Source organism: Pelmatolapia mariae, linkage group LG13, assembly GCF_036321145.2.
Source record: "Pelmatolapia mariae isolate MD_Pm_ZW linkage group LG13, Pm_UMD_F_2, whole genome shotgun sequence".
Lineage (NCBI taxonomy): Eukaryota > Metazoa > Chordata > Actinopteri > Cichliformes > Cichlidae > Pelmatolapia > Pelmatolapia mariae.
Window position 1 is genome coordinate 9,826,626 of NC_086238.1, and position 13,650 is coordinate 9,840,275.

The following is a 13,650-nucleotide window of genomic DNA, read 5'->3' on the forward strand; positions in this document are numbered from 1 at the left end:
AAGCCACTTGACTTGATGTACCTAATAAAATGGCTATTGAGTCAGGTTTACTGCCCCTGCATTTAGATTATTTACATTAAAATATAAAAACTTTGCATTATTTAATGAGTTGTACAAGTGAATAATTGAAGAAAAAAAAAATCACTTGTTGGCTGCTTGACAGTAATGTTACAGCAAAGCCACTGGATGTCACCATCGACACTGCGTGTGTCATTTAACTATGTAAATATGTAACTTGTGTTCATCATATTTACTGCACTTACACTGGAAAACTGGCCCAGAGTCCTTAGTAATGAAATTCACAGATGTCAAAGCTACAAATATCAGCTTTTCCAACAGCTTCTACTCGGCAGCCTACAAAAACACAGCAGGTCATTCGGATCAGAGGGCTGGCTGCCAGCTATCTGACTTTTCACTCCTCAAGTGTTTTACAGTAACACTCAAACACCTGCTGGCTTCTTTCAAAGTCTAGAGTTTAAAAACATATGGTGAATTTAATTCTTTCAAAAACAAATAAACCCAAAGACACATTTTTCCAATTTTTTCCAAACTTTATTTGATGACAATATACAAGAACATCTTGAGCACGGAGACCCTCCCTGGCTGTCTGGGATCACTGTGGGGAAGAAAGAAAAAAAATCAATACCACAGCAAATTTAATTTAAACTACAGCAAAAGAAAACCTCACAGTGAGTTTCCGTAAGTTAGAAGAGTGCAAATAAAGACAAATGTTCACAAAAAAAGTTGCATTTTTTGTTGGCACAGTTTAAATTCACACTTGAATGCAGTCTGAGTAAGACATTTTACTTGAAGAACATAATGTCCAGAGTAAAATTCACACATCGACAGGCTTTTAGTTGAGCTTCCCCTCCACACAAAACAAGCTAAAACCCACATGCTACACTCTGCTTCTATTAACTACAGATATGCACTATCAAAGCAGTCTGTTCAAATCTAAGTCAGAGTGGGAAAAGCCCACTGTAGCAGATAAAGTGGTAGAATGGGCTGGAGTAGTGGGAAAACACATAAGCTGGGAGTTTAAAAACACCATTGTGGGGGGTGAAAAACACTGAAGGAAAACTGCAGGGAAAATAAGGGATGACATGCACGGCAAAGCTCAGGTCTATCAGCGTCTGATGTGCAACACATTAGCACACCATGCTTGTTCTGCTTCTATACCTGCAGACTGACACTTCATTTCTGCAAAAGAAATCCATGGGAAGCAAAATCAAGAACAAAACATGGCACAAAAATGATGTTAACATGTTGAAAATTGAAACGTGGAATAGAAAAGAGCTCTGAATGGACCCGAGAGTTTTGACCAAGGCCAACAGACAGCACCACAAGCATGGCTGGACAGTGTCAATATTTTCCTAGCCAGCTGTGCTGTAGCTATTCCAGATGCAGTGAATTGGGCTAAAACACTGTCCAGCTGGGCTGTGACATTCAGAGATCTATTCTATGTGACTGATGCCAAAGAGGGTACAGAAGTATGCAGGGTTTCAGGAGATTACATAATCATTTAAGCACTACTTTGATTTATTGTTTGGGCGATTTCCTCGCTATGTTAACAGGTTTATAAAACTACAACACTATTAGTTTACAGTAGTACTTGTTAGTACTAGGAGAAGGGATGGGTAGCATTACGTATTAACCGGTGGGGTCAGATCCTTTCATATTGGATGAGTGTACATCCAAAGACAAAAGCACTACAGCTTTGGTGAAAAGATGGATCAGGGATGGTGCAAAAGCAGGAGTTACTGAGCTACTGAATGTAACTCCTGGATTATCTGCACACTGCACTTAAGTCTATTTCTGGAAAGCATTTACCTTCTACAGTTTCCGAAGACAATGAGATATGATTGGAAAGATGACAAAGGAAATTAAAACAGCAGAAGAGTTGTGGAGAAACAAAGATTAGCAGGGTAGAATAAAAGGACAGGTGTGTAATGAAAATCAAGAAATAGAGATTTCACAGTAGCTTGGATAATGGTCAAGCCTATTTCCCTGTGGAAAACTATGAGGGTGGTCAATGAGTGCTCACGATACCTTTTTGCCAGCAGCGCCAACACTGGCCTTCTTGACGCCTCGTACTTTCTTCATTCTGTTCTTGCGTTCCTTGCGCTGTTTCCTGGAGGTCTTCTTTTTCTCATAGAGACCGTGCTGAGGACACAAAGACAAACGCATTTTATTTTACAGACTGTAAAAGAACATGGAAAACCTCGAGACTGTGACAGGCTTTTAAAAAGACCTGTCAGAGTCAGAGCTATTAACGGTTTATATTTTGTAATTAGTTTTTCATTGTATTTCATTCTGACTTTTTATTTTTAATAATATAGTTTCTTGTTTTATTAGTTTGTTCGTTTTTGTCTCTTTGAATACTACTGTATGACAATCACATGTCACAGGCAAAGTTTAGGAAACTCAGTGCAGGTATAAGAACTTTAAAAAAAAAAGAAAAAAAAAAAAGACTCAATAGACACATCCTTTTTAATAACAATGTTATCAAACTAAGAAAGGACATTTCCTCTATATTCAAGGGCTGCTTTGCTAGAGTTCCACCAAAAACTTAAAATCAATCAAATGTAAAACTGTGTTCAGTATCTAGTTTACAGGAGGGCTGAACCAGTTCACCGTTAGCACTTCTTTATCAGAGATACTATCATTATTACTAACAGGAACACATTTTCTTCTTTTAAACACAGGCTACTGCAAAAAATGAATTAGTGGTAGTTCAAGGCATCATTAAACTATATGTCCACCCAATGGCTCTGACCCCACTGTTTTTAATACTCTCTGCTCCACTGCATGCCATACGATGGAGACGTCCTCAGAACTGATTCTGAAAATGCAACAGTGTTTTGCTGCTGTAGATCTTTTTTAGGCAGCATGTGTACTGAAGCTTGTCTATCCTTACATGCTGAAAAGGACAGGAAACATCACACACACACAGGGCACAGCAAAAAACTAAATGGAAGACTGGGACTAGTGCAACTAGTTGGGGGTACAGAAGTACTTTGCGATGCCTCCTTGAAATACTGGTTGCCATTTTATTTGAGACAGCTTGCCACTGTAAAATCAGCTATGGTCCATGGTATATGGATGCTTAGCCCTAATGCAATGTAGCCAACATTATACCTGTGCAACAATTAGGAGGCCACTCAACAACAATCCTAATAGTTCAGTGTGTTTTAACAGACTGTTAAAAACGTTTCAATAAATGGTCTGCTACAATCAAATCAGCAAACATCTTGATTTAAATACATGGGATAACCTTTTTCCTCCTCCACGGTGCCATATTGGGTACAGAGAATTAGGTACTTCTCGTGATATTGGTTTCCTGAAACTCTGGTATCATGACTCAAGCAGGGTCTTCATAGCAAGGTGCTAACTATTTTGAAAAACACATATCCTGATAAGTCAATAAAAGCCCCATCATTTTCCCTTTTTATATCTCTCCAACATACCGCATGTTTATATGCATCTACATGCAGAATATCAGCCAATATCCCTGTCAGATTTTACTCCCTAAAAACATAAAATCTGGTACTAACCTGGCTCTAATTCAAGATAATAAATACTACGTCCTAATGTCATCAAAAGCTCTTCTCGGGTAAAATAATATTCCATAACATTACACTGGAGGTCCAGACTCGTGCAGAATTTGTGAGATGGCTGAGAGAACATGCATCGCCTGCTCATATATACCAATTTCAACAGACAGCTCTCTGATTTTTGTATAGCCACTCGTGTTGACACTTGGCAAAGTTATTCAAAACTCACCCTGGCCAGTCTGTGCTTGGGCTCATTCTTCTTGGCATAATCTAGGGAGTCGTACACCATGGCAAAGCCTGTTGTCTTGCCGCCACCAAACTGAGTCCTGAAGCCAAAGACGAAGACGACATCAGGGGTGGTCTTGTACATCTTGGCGAGCTTCTCCCTGATTTCAGTCTTTGGGACTGTGGCCTTGCCGGGATGGAGGACATCGACGACCTACAGAGAGGAAGGGCAGGCGATAAATGTGCTGCTTCAGGACTGGAGCTTAAGCTCGAGATGTGATCAACTATGAACATGTGAGGCTTTACCATTTGCTTCCTCTGAAGCAGTCGGTTCGTCATGAACTTGCGGGTCCTGACTGTTACAGTGTCGTTCTGCAGACGAAAGGCAATTATGCATTAGCAACCAGAAAACTGCTGTACTTGTTAGTCTCATAATAGTGAAGACAGAGGCTCATCTGTCTCACCCTACCACTTTGTTGACATAACCGTTAAGTCCTCGACTCTCCTACCGTTTACACGGTGTGCTAACTTAGAAATAAAACAACTAATTGTTGTAAAGCCTATTTCTGCCCGTTACTGAAGTGTTCCTGTGGTACTTTAACAAACATGCTAGCCTAACGTGTGGCCCGCCATTAGTGTAATTATGCTAACGTTAGCTGCCATAGGTAGGACTGTAAGCTGCGCTATTTTGTCTTTATTTTCTAAATTAACGGATTATCTTAGCGTGTTAATGTAGCCATGTGGTGCATAGAAAACAATTTACAACGACTGGAAAGACAAGTGTAGCCGCTGGTGTGTGCAATATGCGGATCGACCTCAGTCAGACTAGCATCCTGACGGTATCTCTGAAATTTCTCTAAGCTCGTGTCACACTACAACAATATCAACATTTTATTATAAAGCAGCTCTAAAGGATCACTTGGTCTGAGAGAAATGTGTTTTGGTGAACGGATGGCCTCGATGATCGACAGATTTTACTCGCAATTTTCACCACAAGACTCACCATCTTGACGCCGGCCTCGCTCAGGGACGTAGAAAAGGAGGAAGGACCAGCAGGCAACCGGATTAATGCCTGCACAAAATTGAGCGGGCATGTTACTCGTACTGCCTGATGGAAAAGATGAAATCGGCGAAATTTATTTATTTTTTCGGTTTCTAACAATATTTAATAAATGTGAAAGCATCTTAATTACGCTACAAGGAAATATAGCCTATTATATGATACTTTTCAGAACTTTCCCCACCATAAAATTTTTTTAAACATTTGGCCTTTGAGGTAAAAACTGTGGACGTTTGTTTCTGCCACTTAAAAAATTGTTTTTCATTGGAAAAAATACTTCTTTTTTTTTTAACCATTCACAAATCAAAATTCTTGTTGCTATACAAAATATCGGGTTATTAAAAAAACCGGTTCTTATCTCAAGCGTTTAGATCATTAGCTCAAAATGTTGACTTAATTTGCATTTTAGATTCTCCCAGTTTTTAGTAATTTTCGCATTGGTTTAAGTTAAGTCAGTGCAACAAAACTTGTTTTCAGTGGAGGAAACAAACTTCCAGAGTAAAATGACATAATGAACAACACTTCTGGCAGTTCTTCAGTTCACTAGACATCAATTCTCATTTTATAGTCTCATTCATTTTAGAGGATGGGCAGAAAACACAACACAGCTAACAACATAATAAGGAAACAAAAGAAGCACAAGGTGCAGTTTTTTTTAAATACTGTAACATACTGGGCTGAACCTTTTAGGTAGGACCAAATTGCTTTTTGATGAAAGCATTTCATTTCCAAACTGCGCTGGAAAAAAGGACACTATAAGTGCAGGTTTTTGTCAGGGTAACTCCAAACACACACCTCTTTTGGAGCTTCAAGATCCATCCACATTAACAATGCCCATCCCCTTAAAAAAAAAAAAAAAAAATAGGGAGATGACTATATAGTTTTTGCATATTCATATGTGGAGTAAAATTAGGGAATAGACTAAGCATAGAGCTCAATTTCCAAACAGTTTAAAAAGAAAGATTTTTTCTTTTTAAACCAAGTATAGGTCAGATTTGTTTCTACACGTGCATACATATGTAGTTATTGAAGAGATTATCAAAGAGCAGTAACAGGGATAGGATTAAGTACATCATTCTGCCCTTTTCCAAACATGTAAAGTGAGTGGTGCAGTGTTGGTGGTAATTTAGTATCCTCCCTCTTGTTTATTATGCGCTTTTGAAATAGAGCAATCAATTTACTTATGAACGTAAACACCAACAAGACACCAAACACCATTTCTTTTTTTAAGAAAGTACTTCACATGCACTATTGTGTTAGATGGTAATAGGTGGTTGGCTAAACAACACTCAATAAAAGACATAGGAAAATGTTTACAAGGGTAGTCAGATGAGAAGAAAGATCAACTCCAGCACACCTGTTTGCACGAGTGTGATTCTGCCTCTCAAAGTTGCCAAAACCACACACAAAGAAGAAAAATAAAGCCCCCAAAATCTTGTTTTTCCTTTGTTACGGAATTTTATTGATCTTGCAGCAACAGTGTCCACTGGCATTGGAGTCTCATTTAAAATAAACATCATTTAAAAATCAGAACAAAAGGTTACAGTAAAGTTGGTTTCAAATTTGTCTCTCAAAGCATAATATTAAGCCCTCTTTGTGAAACTGAAGTCACTGGAAAGAAATCTGCCGTGTAAATTATAATGCCGTAATGTAAAGACTTATCACGAAACATGGCCAGAATTAATAACGGGAAAAAGAAGAAAAAAAAAAAAAAAATCTGACAGACATCAGAGGTTCCAGTCTTACTGAGAAAAACTTCATGTTGAGTCATTTACCGAATTCAGAGCTGCTACTTGGACAGAGTACAATTAGCAGGTATGAATATGATTTGTGGTGTTAAAAAGAAAAAAAATATTATTTGAACATAATGAGTGTGCGGTACTCTCACATTGCCAACTTCAATATCCCATATTTACCATTGCACTTCCAAACTTCACAGCTGTTTGAGGATAGAAAAATGGCAAAGAAAATAAAAAGTATTCCTTTTGCTCAATTGCCAAGTACAATGTTACCTGTTCAATGTTGCAGTGAAAAAATAAACATCTGTTGGAAAGTAGAAATTGATGACCAGGAACCTAGCTACTGCATTTCATGTAAAGTAAGGCATGGGCAGGCGTGACTCATGAGATGAACAAGGTAATCTAAAATGGGTTAAGGACACTGGGGGACAGATTTGTTGATTACAGCATCCATCAAGCCTAATGCAAACAGTGTGTTCTGGCTGCTTAACAGTTCAACAAATCGACAGGCTTGACAGTGCTCATATCCAAACAAATTCACTCAGTACTAAGAAACCGTATTAAAAAATAAAATGCATATAAAAACATCTGGATTATTTCAAGTTTTCCAAAATCTTGTATCGCACCAAAAACATCAGCGGGATATTAACCGTTTCTATGTTCTTCTAAATGTTTTTATCTGGTTTGGAAAGCTCCCAGCACATGGTGCCAAGTATCCTTCGATTTTATCAAATTATGAATGCAGAGCTCCTGCCAACACAACAAGATCAAAGTGTAGTTAAAAAAAAAATAAAAATAAAAATAATTTTTGGCAGATGAGAAACATGAAAATAAAAATCACAGCGAGGCCACGGTCGTGATGAATTGAGTGGCTTTATATTGTTATACTGAAATGTAACTAAAATCAAAAGCTCGTTTGTCAGTTGCCAGGTTGAAACTTTACATAAGTGGGAAGTACAATCATTTTTTGATTAAAAACAGCTCAATCGCAGGCTAAAATTCATTCTTAAAAAAAACAAAACAAAAAAAAAAAACATAAAAGCCAAACAAACAAAAAACAAAACATATCTTGGAAATTGGAAACTTGTGCACCCTTGTGTTGGTAATGAAGAGTGAAGTCTTGGAATGGCATGAAATCTTCACCCTAATTGAAAACACAGCATCCCTTTACAAACCATCACTGGAAACTAAAGAGTCCAACTGATAATAATAGACTGTGGGGCTTTTCAAGTAGTTTCAAAACAATTAAACAAAAATTACTGAAATATCATGCTAACAAGGGTCTTCAAAACCAAAGACTGTGTGGAATTTCATATGTTTCGATTGATTCCGAGGCCAAGACTAAAAAAAAAATAAAATAAAAAATAACCAGTTCCTCTCCCAATTAACGTGGATTATTTCCTGTTTTACGTCTCTGCTGGGGGACTCCTGAGAAATTGGACTAATTTGTTTGGGCATTCTGGGGGACGCTCCCTTGTTGTGAAGTTAATATGTACTGCAACTGGTAACCATGGAAATCTATTCAAATAAACCGAGTTTCCAGCAATGGCCAAACTGTACCTGTATGATAGACTGAATCCCCATGGTTTACACACATTACATCCAGCAGTGAGACAAAGAGCTAAAGAAGATGGCCGCCATGAGGGCTCACGACATTGGTTTCTACAAGCCAAGCCACTGGCACACGTGTTGCCAGGTTATTTCCTTTTGCTGGTGTGGTTCCAGTCGGTTAGATGTCCATTTCGAACTGAGCATCATCACCTTTAAAGCACAAAGAAAGGGGAACAGGACAAGTAGGTATTGAGAAGTGTCTAGAAGAGGCAGATTAATTAATCAATATGTGGAATGGTGAATAATGAATAGGCTACTATCTTTTACCAGTTGTAGGCTTGCCATCGTGGTTGTTGACGTGGTTGTTGGCTTCATTCTTCTGGTTCTCAGTCAGGACATTTAGGCTGGTCACGCCAGGGATGACAGGCAGGTGAGCCGGTGGAGTCTGGGCAATGGGAGAATTGCGCCGATCCAGGAGGAACTTGCGGTCGTAGATGATCCGGGTTCCTGAAACGGGAAACATCAAGTTTCTGCTACCTTTCAAAGAGATAGTGAATATGGGTGCAGCCTAATTTGTTTAAAGGCAAAAGCCTGGTCTTCATCCAGAGGGGCCAAATTCAGGCCAACTTAACTATAAGCAATAACATTAGTGAAGCCAACTTCCTGCACATGCTTCCCCATTAGGTTCTGTGTGGTCTCTGAGTACCAGAAAGATACAAGTCTCTCTTGCTTAAAGAGTTTCCCTGTACACACTATTGTCTAATAATTTCTGAATAAACGTACTAAAATCTGCAGTCTTGATGGCCATGGTGACATCACAGTATTTGCATTCTTGGCTGACTTAAGATGCGGTTTGACCTTTTTCCTCTTCTCCATAGCAGGCAAACACAGGTGAAACTAATAACATTAACATCAGCTCGTTCACAATAACGGCAGCACAGGTCAGGTTGATTTCATCAGCAGCACCTGTGTGACTGATCAAATCAGCTGAGCTTCTTCAAATTTTAGTTTCACTTCTTCCTCTCAGGCGTTTTCTTCCTGCTCCTAAGAAACCCCATCTATTCATTATTCTAGCCTAAAACTAAATGTGCATTTAGAGTGTAGTTGAGCAGTTTCATTTCACTGTAAACTGACTGTCCTTTTGTGGTTGTAATGCTTAATACAGACATTTCCTGTACAAACCGTTTGCTGATAATGAAAGAAAAACAGTGCTGTGTAATACTGCGCACTGTTTTTTTGGAGACCTATAATGTAAATGTTCCTCTCTTTGCCTGTATCTGTGCTAAAGTCCATAAATGCAATAAATGTTACAGTCAACACAAAAAGGTCCAGATATATTTTGATAGTGCATCTTTGAGATATTTTTGTTCATTTCCCCAAAAATAATTAACATAATTCAGCAGCTACATACTGAACATAGAATATAGAAACAAAGTATCCAATATTGATAATATTGATATTAGGATCAATCCACCCACTTCAAGAAATGAATGCTTTAACAGAAAGTCTCTATATAAGTACTATTACTATGCAGAATAAAGCATATCAGTGATGCCAGTCAGGCAGGAAAATTGTGTAAGAATGTTCTTATTGGAAAGAATCCTTTAGTGCGGGGATGTCAAACTCATTTTACATTGTGGGCCTCATTACAGCCCATTTTGATTTGAAATGGGCTGGACCTGTGAAACTGCCCTTTCAGCAACTGAAAACAGTTCAACTACACATTTAATCTCCGAGAGGTATAAATATGAGAAAAATAAACAAATGCTCATTCTCAACAATATTTCTCCGTTTCTCTGCATGGTAAAGAAATGTTGCTGTAGTAAATGAAAGAAATCTGTCAGCACAACTCTTTGGGCTTAAATTGTAACAAATAAACGTGGAAAATTACAGAAAGTTCTGGTAGGTCATTGCCCGTACTGTGCTATAATTACAAAACCAAGTTTCTGTTCATTTACATAACTTGTTTTACTGCGGACCTATTGTCAAAACATTTAATTCATCATTTATCTGTTACTTAATCACTTTGTACGGACACTGACAAAGTGGAGATCTTTATGTGCAGAAAAAAAATGTATAAAACTTACATTTATTAACATACATTTAAAAGTCCAAAATTTATGCCCTCTTTCACATTTTCCAACGCCATCCAGTGGGCTGGATTGGAGTCTTTGCGGGGCCGATTCTGGCCCCTGGGCCTTATGTTTGGCAACCCTGCTTGAGTCCTTGTAGAAATCACACATCCAGTATTATGAACTGAAGCTAAAACATATGGAAGCTTGTTTCTGCCACTGAAAAACTAAATTTCTTGCGATCCATAAGTCAAAATATCGACTTAATAACTCATTTTGAAGTTAGTAAGTTAATAAGTCAAAACTTCGACTTATGCATGAAAAAATAAATCCCAGTGGTGAAAACGAGCTTCCACGGAGACACGCCTTTACCTGTAATCTAACGATCACCAGATTTCTGCTCACCACCGCTGGCAAACAGAACACGTACACCTTCTTTACACACAGTTTCAGGTAACAGTGCACTAATGGAATCTCTGCGTTGCCAACGAGCCAATCAGGCAGCAGCTAGAGCGCACGGGGGCGGGGTTAAGCTTTGTTTTTGTTTTCATCTGGATGACAAGGCAGCCTAGGCCAACACTGCCAGGAACAGTTGAAGCTTAGCTGAGACCACAAGCACCACCTCACTCCAATAGTTCCCTCTTTCCCTACAAATCGACGACAAAGCAGGCGAGCTGCCCTCTCACCTCCAGGAGTGGTAGAGAATAAAGTGCCTCCGGGGGTGGTACAATAGTCATGAGGTAGCTGCGTTGTGTCGTTGATCAACACCGTCTTGGTCGGGATGGCCCTGCTCTCGCTAAGTTGACGACTGGTCGACATTTTTGTTTAGCGCTGATTCGGTGACAAATCCAGCAGCTACAGAAAACTGGGGTGTTTGTTTCCCGACGGACGGTGGAAACCCGGGCCGTTCCCCACTCTCTTATGTCTTCCCTAAAGCTTTCTTGTCTCTCCTTTCGTCCTCCCAGCCGTCAGCACCGTCCCCTCCCTCAGCAAGGCAGGAAGCACGACAAGCTGCGGCCGGATGTGAGGTCAGCCGTGCAAGGCGTCGCTGTCGGTTAAAGCCTATTTTTATACGTTAACAGGGAAACCTGTATGTTCTTCGGAAATCATGCATGCTGGCAAAAAATGGATGGACTTGTAGGTGTTTCTGTCATGCAACATAAAAAAAAAAAAAAAAAAATGGGGGGGGGGCACATGGCTATACATGCATGTATAGTTTCCACTTTCCTTGCTAAAAGTGAAAACATTAGCTTTTATTTTATGAAAAAAGGTTTAATAGCAGAATAGAAAATGGTTATAATTAAAATGTATTAAATAATTCTAATAATTCTTAAAACTGAGTTTGGTGTTGCTATAAAATATATACAAATCCACGTTAATTTCTATTTTTAAGGTTGCTGAAGAGACAAGTATGAGAAGGATGGCAGCAAACGTGAAAGGAAGGTTTACAAGATGGTAGTGAGACGCGCTATGATGTATGGTTTGGAGATGTTAGCACTGAGAAAAATATATATATTGGACAATAGGATGTTTACGATGGAGCTGGCAGGCAAGAGGAAAAGAGGACATCCATGAATCTTGTCCTCAGAAAAGATTCATGGATGTAGGGAAGGAGGACATGCAGAGGGTTGGTGTGATAGAGGGGGGTGTGAGGGAGATGATCTCCAAAATGAGCCACTGGAAGCTTTCTCATAGATGATCACTTTGGGATCATCTACTCCGTTTGCCTCAGAATTGAAGTGTAGTCGGAAGAGGCATTTTAAATCAACCTTTACAAAACACAGATATACCTTAAAGTTTCTGCGAGAATAGAAATACAGAATAAAAGCTAGTAAAAGCAGTGTTTCTGGGCGCATCATTAGTTGGATGGAGGGCAGCTGGCAGCTGTATCTGGTCATAATGGGTCTGCTGTGTTAACCTCCTGGAGCTCAAAGCATTGCAGAAGGTGTAGCATCAGTTGTGAGCTGATCCAATGTGAATATGATTGTAAGGTCACCTCTGAGCACTTATGTGGGCAGTTAGCTGAAAGCATTATCTACAGATGAAAGCAAATATAATGGCAAGGCACTTGGATCCAAAAAAGAAAGGGCAGAAGATGAACTGGACAGCAACAAGAGCAGGAAGCTGAAGCATGATTGACAACTGACAAGAAATAGTGGAAGGACCTAAGAGTAGTTTGTAGTTATTCATGCAGTTTAGAGCTCCACGCCCAATCCTTTTGCTTAACTATGCGCATTCTTGTATGATTCTTTTTCAAAAGAAAAGATGATTCTCTATGTGTGCGTGTGTGTGATGCCAATAGTTTCCATGTTTGAAAGTGTGTAATTTTGTGTTATATTGTGTTATAATTTTTGTCAACAGAGACCGGATGTCTGTAAACTAGACCAGACAGACAATAAAGTATAAATTCACCACCTATGCATCTGACGAGCCAGACCAAAATCAATCTACTGGCAAAATGCTTCTTGCACGGGTCTGCAGGGCAAGGCCATCTTGTTCCAATTTGTCACCTGTAGATGGCATTACATGGATTCTCTGTTTCCCCCTTCCAGCAGGTTTATCGGAGAAGAGGCATGAAGTGAAAGTAGGAGATATATGATCATTAGAGCCTGAGGTCATCAGTTCCTCCTGCAGGAGGCAATCAGCTAAAGACATTTTTTCCATCTCCCGACAGCAGAGAGGAAGAGAGGTGCTTTCAGACACTGCGCAGGTGTTTTCGTTCAACGTTGACCTGTTTGTAAATTTATGCATGGCAAGGGATCCCCTGCTGTCTGCTTACTGGATTTGAGGCTATCACTTGCACTCCTGTTGCGACTTCAATTTTTTGTGGATATATTTGCATATTGTTATATTTGTTCAACCTGTGTTGTTCCTGCTTTGTTTGAGTTTGTTGATGGGCCTTTTATTCACATTTAACATTAATTCCACATTTAAGTGGAATTTGGAATACATATATTGAGAATCCAGATTTAGACTCTGTTATCAGAACTGTTTTGTCAGGGAACATTTTTTTTAAACCACAAAAACAGACAGCTGACATCATTTAAACTCTTAAGTAAGTAACTAAAGCTTGCAAATGAGAAGAAACCCCTTAAGTTAGCAGGACTGTTTAGATATTTTAAATGAATTTGAGATTAACCCGATTTTCTTATCTTTATTTTTTTTTTTGCACAATTTGAATATCTTATGTCAGTTTGTGAATCATAATGTCTTATATATGTTTTTTTCCTCTTATTTTTTGTATAAACTCTCAACCTTTAGTACAAATGTATCGTGGATAATGGATAATATTGTTAGCACTGATGTTCACAAATAAAGTTCTAGCTTGTTGGTTATTACTACTAATGAAGTTCAATGGGGGAATTTTTTTTTTGTGTTGAACCTAATATTTCCAATCGCCTATGAAGGCATCATTGGCTAAGTACGCATGCGCGGTGCCCTCGGTGACT

The 13,650-nt window shown here is 38.9% G+C and overlaps 2 protein-coding genes across 3 annotated transcripts; both read right to left on the bottom strand.

The window, feature by feature from the left end:
- Nucleotides 1-530: 530 nt before the first annotated feature.
- Nucleotides 531-4,831, bottom strand: rps24 (ribosomal protein S24). 2 transcript variants are annotated; one of them, XM_065471878.1, is made up of 6 exons: nucleotides 4,783-4,831; nucleotides 4,086-4,151; nucleotides 3,784-3,993; nucleotides 2,050-2,163; nucleotides 1,180-1,200; nucleotides 531-616 (listed from the first exon to the last, which is right to left on the bottom strand). In XM_065471878.1, the coding sequence occupies exons 1-5, from the start codon at nucleotides 4,783-4,785 to the stop codon at nucleotides 1,195-1,197; spliced, it is 399 nt and encodes a 132-aa protein (XP_065327950.1). In that variant the 5' UTR covers nucleotides 4,786-4,831; the 3' UTR covers nucleotides 531-616; nucleotides 1,180-1,194. The 2 variants fall into 2 exon arrangements, with proteins under 2 accessions (XP_065327950.1, XP_063348060.1); XM_063491990.1 differs by lacking the exon at nucleotides 1,180-1,200.
- Nucleotides 4,832-6,289: 1,458 nt separating this feature from the next.
- Nucleotides 6,290-11,190, bottom strand: eif4ebp2 (eukaryotic translation initiation factor 4E binding protein 2). Its single transcript, XM_063491969.1, has 3 exons — nucleotides 10,888-11,190; nucleotides 8,457-8,636; nucleotides 6,290-8,339 (listed from the first exon to the last, which is right to left on the bottom strand). Exons 1-3 carry the CDS (start codon nucleotides 11,018-11,020, stop codon nucleotides 8,308-8,310), a joined length of 345 nt encoding a protein of 114 aa, XP_063348039.1. The 5' UTR covers nucleotides 11,021-11,190; the 3' UTR covers nucleotides 6,290-8,307.
- Nucleotides 11,191-13,650: the final 2,460 nt, after the last annotated feature.